Source organism: Nestor notabilis, unplaced genomic scaffold (genome assembly GCF_000696875.1).
Source record: "Nestor notabilis isolate BGI_N333 unplaced genomic scaffold, ASM69687v1 scaffold24782, whole genome shotgun sequence".
NCBI lineage: Eukaryota > Metazoa > Chordata > Aves > Psittaciformes > Psittacidae > Nestor > Nestor notabilis.
The window spans coordinates 15,464-23,429 of NW_009918222.1; the positions used below are offsets into that span (position 1 = coordinate 15,464).

The 7,966-nt window shown below is 45.5% G+C and overlaps 1 protein-coding gene across 1 annotated transcript; it reads left to right on the plus strand.

Annotated features, from left to right (window-relative positions):
- Positions 1 to 3,446: 3,446 nt before the first annotated feature.
- LOC104401891 (msx2-interacting protein-like) lies at positions 3,447 to 7,589 on the plus strand (the record flags this gene model as incomplete). Its single annotated transcript, XM_010009610.1, has 2 exons — positions 3,447 to 3,767; positions 7,109 to 7,589. Coding segments are annotated over 2 exons (802 nt in total), but the record flags the coding sequence as incomplete, so codon positions are not given.
- Between the last annotated feature and the right edge of the window lie 377 nt (positions 7,590 to 7,966).

Consider the following 7,966-nt stretch of genomic DNA (forward strand, 5'->3'; position numbering starts at 1 on the left):
GGCTCCCACACGTCCTCCTCTCCTCTGCTTCGGTTGGACTGTAAAACCCCACCGAAAATCCTTACAACACGGAGCAAATGATTAACCAGCGTGAGGGAAGAGGCACTGAAAGCCTTGTTTTCCTTAGGGCTGCAGGTTCGGAGCGGAGCGAAGGCGCCTCTTTGTTGTCTGCCAGCGATTGCAAAACGCAGCCTTCTTGGAAAGGGCTGACGCACAGGTACAGAGATAGGAGGTGAGGGGCAGAGGAGCTGCGCTGCGACCGTTTCCAAAGGTCGCAGCGGTGCCTGCCCTGGTCTTTTGTCCCCTCTTCCCAGCCCTCGGCATCCGGACAAAGGTCGCTCCTCGGAGCACGTTCGCCTCCATCTTAACTTGGATCCGCGTAACGGAACGGATTCCAGAAGGAATCATGGGTTTTTTTTCCCCCTCTTGTAATGTATTATTCTGCTGCAGTAAACCTGTGTGGTGATGCAGCACTGCAGATCCCCCCTCCTCTCCCCTCGATGCAGTCAGTCCTCCTCCCGGCAGCATCTGCCAAGACGGGAGCAGCTCGGAGAGACGCCAATGGGTGGGGACGGGCCGGATCACCAGACGGATTAGTGCTCGCGGTGGGGGACCGCGGGATGTGTGGAATCACAGGACCACGCTGGGGCAAGGAGAATGCAGCCCTTCCTCTGCAGCAGCTGTCCTTGAGCGTGCAGGGCGCTCTGCCGCCCGCTTTTCTTTCATCCCCCCTTCTCCTGCTCCCTTTCTCCTCCCCCCGGCTGCTCCCTCGCTTTCAGCAAAGGTGATTGTCACAGATTATCCTCGGGGCTCATCAAGGGTACAGTGCAGGACACCAAACACAGGCAATGTGTGTGTGGATGGATATCGGGTGGGTTAAAACGCGCCCTCTCCAAGTGGGGTGACTTAGGACTGCAGTGGGATACAGGAGTAGCCTCCCCCATCCATTCCTTATTTAGGGAAAAAACAATAATTTAAACGAAATACTTTATTAAAATCAATTTTTACATTAATGGCAACCGAAGTGCACTTTTCCCCATATAAAAATTAAGCCCCAGCCAAAAGAACTGGGTGTGTGTCGGGTGATTTTATTGGTCCATGGGGAGCACATTACATGGATGTTCTGGATCTTCTGTGCTCTCTGAGCAGCATTAGCTCAAGTATTTGAACATTTGGACACATTCTGGATCTTGTGCAGCAAAAGAAAGGATAATTGAGGTCTGTCTGTGTATGTGTTAGGGTTTCAGAACAGGGAAATGAAAGCACTGCTGGGACAGTGAGCAGGAGGGGAGTGCTTTCGAGCCCACGTCTGATGGAGCTGGCAGGCAGCACTGCATAGGAAGGTCAGTTAGATTTAAGGTTTTTGGAGTGATGCGAAGATACTAATTCCCCCCCTGCTGTACACCAAGGATGGGCTGGTGTTGCCAGAAACAGAACACGTAAACAGGGAGCGGGAGGAAGGTACGTGTTGTAACCAGTCGCTTCTGTGCCTGCGCTGCTTAGGAGAAAACTCGGTGGATGTCAAGAGTTGGAGCACTCTGTGCTCTGACATCTTCCCTTTGTTGTCTGTAGAGAATTAGTGCTGAAACATGTGTTAGAGGGTGATGCTAACAAAGATACTTGATTATTTTTTGTATTTCTTGTCATGTTCATGACATGGCATGAGCGTGTTTTCAAATAAGCACTTTCCTGTTTTCCTTCCCCCTTCCTTCCTTTCCTGTTTCTTCTCTCTTTACATGTGCCACGTCCCTTTTTCTCCCTCACACAGATTTTAATGACCATATCCTCTACTCTTCTGGTCTTTCCAAATGTTGCCTTCAAGGCAAGATAACCATATCCAGCTTCAGAAGAGCATAGAGTGAGAAGTACCTTCTTTGCAGTCCCATTTGCTATTACTTGCTCATTGCAGCTTTTAATTAGAGTGAAGACTAACCAGTGCGTTGGTTTGATATCACAGGTTAGGAGACTCCCGAGAGTTACCATCACTGTGCTGTACCCATGAGGACAAAGGCAGCAAGGTCTGCTCTGCACAGCTTCGAGGCAACCTTACCTTTTTATGCCTAATGTCACACTTCTGATGTGAAAGATGCTCTTGTTTGTGCACGTATTCCTTAACAAATAGTGCACTGTGTTTGGCGGAGTACAAACCAGAGAAAAATGAGGTGTAAATCCAAAGCAGATTAGTTACAGAGTCTAGTAGGTCAGGTTGGAAGGGGAAGGCAGCAGTCAGCCAGGCAGGCTCTCAAATCCTGTTCAAGGATTAGTCATCCCACAACAATGGGGAGATGTGAAGGTGTGTGGAAAGCTGCGTGTGCTCTGCAGACAGGCAGCTGAGGGAGCTTCTCCCTCCACGTACAGCTCAAAACACCTTTTCTTGTCTAAGATCTGTTCACGGCTGTTCAGCATCGTGCTGCCTCTGTGAACAGGAAGGTTTTTTGCGAGAATTCTTCATATCCCTTGATGAGTTTTTTATTTGTGTGTCAGTTTGTCAGCGCGCTCAAAAATACGCTTTTGGCCTCTTTTTCTCGTGGATATATTAATTAAAGACATTTAACCTGCTTTGCTCAAAGTCTGGGTGAAATGAGCAACCAAAATGTGACCTGCAGCTCTTGGCTGTTTGAAAACATGGCTGTGTTCATCCTTCCAGCTTTATCCTTGGTGCTGTGAGTTGACACAAGTTGTGTAAAAACACCTTTACGTCAGGTTTTCTTGTGTGCACAGACGAGTTTGGGTTTATTGTTTGTTTTGTGCAGACATTTACTCATCTGTTTGTGCCTGAGTTGCAGTAACTTGACATACATTCAGCAGGGTGGTGTCACATTCCCATCAGCGTTCCTCAGTGTCCCTGTTGTGTTTCCTGGTCCATGCTTGGGGGTGTAAGCTTGAACCCCAAGTGCAGCCTGGCCCAGGGGTGCCTTGTAACTGAATGGGTTTGAGATCAGGAACAAGGAGTAGAATGAAGACTCTCGTTTCATGCTGAATGGATTAAATATAGATGGGAGTAGTGGAATTGCTGTGTCAAGGTCATTTTCTGAAGAAAATCATCAGGATGTCGTTATATTTTTAACTGGTGGTGACACAGTTTTGTTTTAATTGTGTCTTGCTCGTCAGATCAGAAGTGAGAAGGGCTGCTCTAATTGCAAACACTTTCTGTTCCTTCAGCTCTGTTGTTATAAAAAGGGTGATCTTGTGGTAAGCAACCGAAAGGGAGGAGGTTTAAATGTAGTAGTGGAAAGTTAAAATGGCTTTTTCCCCTCCACAAATGGCTTTTTCCCTTTCTGAAAACACCTCTGCCAACCTCTGCTGCGCTTCGCGATTGATTTTCCTGCCGCGTGGGAAGGGCAAACGGTTGGAAATGGATGTTGATTTTGCAGGAGGCAATGTTATTAATCGTGGGCTGTTTCCACCAGCTCTAATATTCCCGCTCTGCTTTGCTTTTCTTCCAGATATGGACGTGTCGAAAGTGTCAAAATACTCCCTAAGAGGGGGTCGGAAGGCGGAGTGGCAGCGTTTGTGGATTTTGTGGACATCAAAAGTGCGCAGAAGGCACACAACTCTGTCAACAAAATGGGAGATAGAGACCTCCGGACGGATTATAATGAACCAGGAACCATTCCCAGTGCTGCTCGGGGATTGGATGATACAGTTTCCATAGCATCTCGTAGTAGAGAGGTTTCTGGGTTCAGAGGAGGTGGCGGGGGGCCCACTTACGGCCCCCCCCCATCGCTTCATGCACGGGAAGGACGTTATGAGCGGAGACTTGATGGGTAAGTTCCAAGGTTTCTCTAGGCAGGTATTTTGTATTTGATATGGTGAGAAACACAAACTCGTATCTAGGGCCCCCAGATGGATTTAAAATTTTGGGAATTATCTATGTTTCCTATTTTGGGTTGGAAACGGAAGTGATTTCTATCCCAGTGGCTGGTACCTTGTGGATCCATAGAGGATGTTTTCCGCAGCTGGTTGGATATCTACACTTGAAATAAGGTGGTTTTAAGATGGAAGATTTCCTTTGGCCAGCATCGATATTGGAGTTACTCTTTTCTAGAAGTAATGATTCCATTTCTTGGATAATATTAAGGCCTTGCTCGGATGTATCCCTGCTGCCAGATGGAGCTATCTTACTCTACAACATGTGGTGAAGTTCTCTGTGGAGTATCTTCGGAATACTAGAACCTAAAATTCTGTGAAAGCTCGATGCCTAGTTCTCAGCTCTCACTATACGCAGTGGGTATGTTAATTGGATTGTCACCACAAAATTTCTAGTAGACTCTAATGATGCAGCCCCTTGGATTCTACAGACAACACTTAGCCATGGAGATAACGCTTGGATGGAGAAGACCGAAGGCAGCTTGTGATTGTTCCATTTTGGATCTACATCATTTCCAAGTTATTGGGATTATTCCTTTTGATGGTATTGGCAAAAAGAGATGATGGACATTACTAAATTTTGGAAATTATAGCCTTTTTTTTTAATGCTGGGATAAGAACTACTGCCTTGAATTTATTGGATGGTATACAGTCAAGACGCCAGTAGCCATGGGGAGTGGATTACTATCTAGTCTCTTAAAAAGCTCTTTGCTGCTCCACATTAAACATACTTTAGCTTTAAGGACGTGGTGCTAATACCAGTTTGTGGATACGCCAGTGCAAAATGACTGGGCTGGATGGTTACAAAGGTTACAGAGGATGCCTGCTGGCCAGCAGCGATGAGAGCCCTGCAGCATTGGGTGATCTTCTACCAGCTGCTTGATTCAGACATAGGGCTGGAAATTAAAGTAATGGATCTATTTAAGTGCCTACTGACTCAAGAAAGAAGTCTGGGGGTTTCAGAGTTACGGTTTCAGTCTGAGACTGCTTCCTTCCAGTGGAATTTTCCTTGTGTTTTTTTTTTTTTTTTTTTTTTTTCTTGTCACTAAAATTTTTTTAAATTTTTTTCTTGTTGGTTCATCTAAAATATCATTTGACACCCTTGCCCATTAAGAAGGTGGATTACCCCTGTAAGAGGGGCCAAAATTGGGGAAGTTATGTTCACAATTCTCTCCCTAGATTTAATTGGGAATATAGGTCGTGTTTCCACACTTGGAAAAGGTTGGTATGTCCTGCCCTGTGTATCTTAGCCCCTCTCCTAACCCAAGTGAAACCCTCTCTTTCCACTAACTCCAGTAGTACTTAGTACTAATAGATAAATCCAGAAGCGCTATAGCTGTTAGATTTCCAGCTCTGCTAGCTCCTCTGTCTGTCTTCTGTGTCCTTCTCATGGATAAGGACTTTGTTCTTTTATGTCAGCTGTATAGCAGTAACCCTCTAGAAAACACTGCTTTTTCTCTTACCTCATTAAAGCAGCTTTCACTGATTAACACTCTGTAGGATGCTAAATGCAATGGTTGATATAAAATTGTTGATCTTGGTCCTTCAAAAGGGGGGAAAGAGACATGTTTCTGTGCCAGATCCTGAAATCCAAAAAGCCATTGTTGCGAGCAAGAGATAATGCAAATAGAACGGCAACAATGAATTTTGAGTGGATGTGTAAGATAATAATGTTGTTTTGCACTGGTTGGGTAGCTGCTTATATAGAATTAGAGAGGAAAAATGCAGGCAAAATATGAGCTAGCTCTGTAGAAAGCTTAAAAACGAGATATAATTTAACAACAGTGGGTGAATATGTTTAGAGCACTAAGGATCTAGTGATTCATTGGAGGAGGAATGGAGGGAACTTCCTGAGATGCTAATGGAAAAAGATTCAAATCCCATTTTCAATTCATAAAAGCTACCTGCAATGTTTCTGCCATTTTAAATAGAAGACAGAGCTGTGATGCAGGAGAGGAGGAGGAAGCACGAGGCAGAAATGGGTTATTAGGATTCAGGGGATTGAAGTGACTAATAATTGATTCTGAAGGAAGAATCAGAGAAGGCTGAATAAAAAAAAGGTTGAAATGTCCTTCATGCAATGGATAATTAAATTCTTAAATTAACTTTGCCCCCACTGACATACTTAGAATTTTACAAGTATTTTTTAAACATTGAACGTGATCGTTCTCGATCTTTCATTTTGTGGATGTAACTCAGACGTACCGTCCTGGTGCTTGTCTGAATTAGACTACTAAACCATTTGTGATGCTCTTTTAACTTTTACCTGTCAGTTCTACTGTCTCTTTATTTGAGAGATCACAAGAACTTTCTTAGAACATGGAGCCTTTCTCGATTGATGTACAAAATGTTTGAAATACCAAAACAAAATGGACTGTAGCTCCTCAAGAGCAGCTTGAGAGAGTGTAAATTGTGTGATGGCAGTAACAACAGCAGGCTCAAGAAACAAAAATACCTGCTGAGAAATGTAATTCCCACTCTTCATGTAGGGTCTTAGTATCTTTTGGGGGCCTGCTTCCTACCGTTGAAGTATCCTGACATTAGGGATCAAGATGTTTCTTTAGCTGATGAGAATGGAGTGTAGCAGCCTGATAACAGCAAAATTCCCTCTGAGAGGATGAACTGTTTTAGAGCAGCAACAAGAAACCCCCTAATTTTCTGGGTCTTCTCTCTGGGTTGTGCTACCCCTTTTGAAAGCAGCTTCTTACCTCTGGGTCATGCTTTGCACGGAGGCTTTCATGGCTACAGCCCACCTTGCCATGCCATTTTTGCAGAAGGATAACAAGAAGAGCTCCAGTAATAAGCAAATCCCAGAAAATTTTTTAAAGCTCTTAAGCAAAAATGGAGGGAAAGAAAAAAAAAAGCTAATTTTGATGTCCACAAACCTGAAGTTTTTCCTGTTTATTGAATTTTAAAAGAAAAAAACCCCACAACTTCAATGAGGATTCTGCACTGGAACAAGTGATATTTTTTCTCTGTGCAGGCAAGATGCTGGTCATGAAAGCCCAATATTGTGATTAAAACAAGATGATTACTCAGCTTGATTGTATATGAATATAACTTTGGAGTCAAGTAAGATGTTTTTAAGTTTGTCAGCGTTTGCTTGATAGGTTATTGCTGTTTAGTGGAGAAGCAGTCGCAAAATAAGTCCAGTGCTGACGCGAATGTTTGCATGATATGCTTAGAGTTGTGCTTGCCCCTTTCTGATGGAATATTTTTCCCCCCTTCCTAAATGCAGGGCTTCAGATAACAGGGAGCGTGCTTATGAACATAGTGCCTATGGACACCATGAGCGGGGGACGGGAGGATTTGATCGGACGAGACATTACGATCAGGATTACTATAGAGATCCTCGAGAGCGGACTTTACAACACGGGCTCTATTATACTTCTCGGAGTCGAAGTCCAAACCGTTTTGATGCTCACGACCCCCGTTATGAACCTAGGGCCCGGGAGCAGTTTACATTGCCCAGTGTGGTACACAGGGATATCTACAGGGATGATATTACACGGGAGGTACGAGGCAGAAGGCCAGAGAGGAATTACCAGCACAGCAGGAGCCGGTCGCCGCACTCGTCGCAGTCGAGGACACAGTCCCCGCAGCGCCTGGCCAGCCAGGCAGCCAGACCCACCCGCTCCCCCAGCGGCAGAAAATCCCGGAGCAGGTCTTCCAGCAGCGACTCCATCAGCAGCAGCAGCAGCACCAGCAGCGACAGGTAGGTCCTGACCCAAAGCGACCGTTCCCTGGGTTTTGCGGCTCGTTTCCGAGGTGCGGTGAGGAGTTGTGAGCCAGGGCTGTGAGAATAGAAGGTGTTTGGTGGCAAAGCGTTACTCACTGGTGTAGAAGTAAAGCGGTGTGAAAGGCAGAAGGGCTGAGTTGGCACGAAACGGAGCCGAGGAGAATGGTGTTGCCGTGGTTAATTATTTTCCGTGGTGGGTCTGTGCAGCATCCATCAGGCGCTGGCTGGGCAGCGTGGGGTGCACGGATGCTGCCTGTCTGTGTGGGGAGCGGGGAGCTCCTTCCTTTGCCAAGCGAGGGAATGAGCAAGTTTTAAGGTCAACTACATTTTACAGGATGTGCTGTAAAATACTTTGGG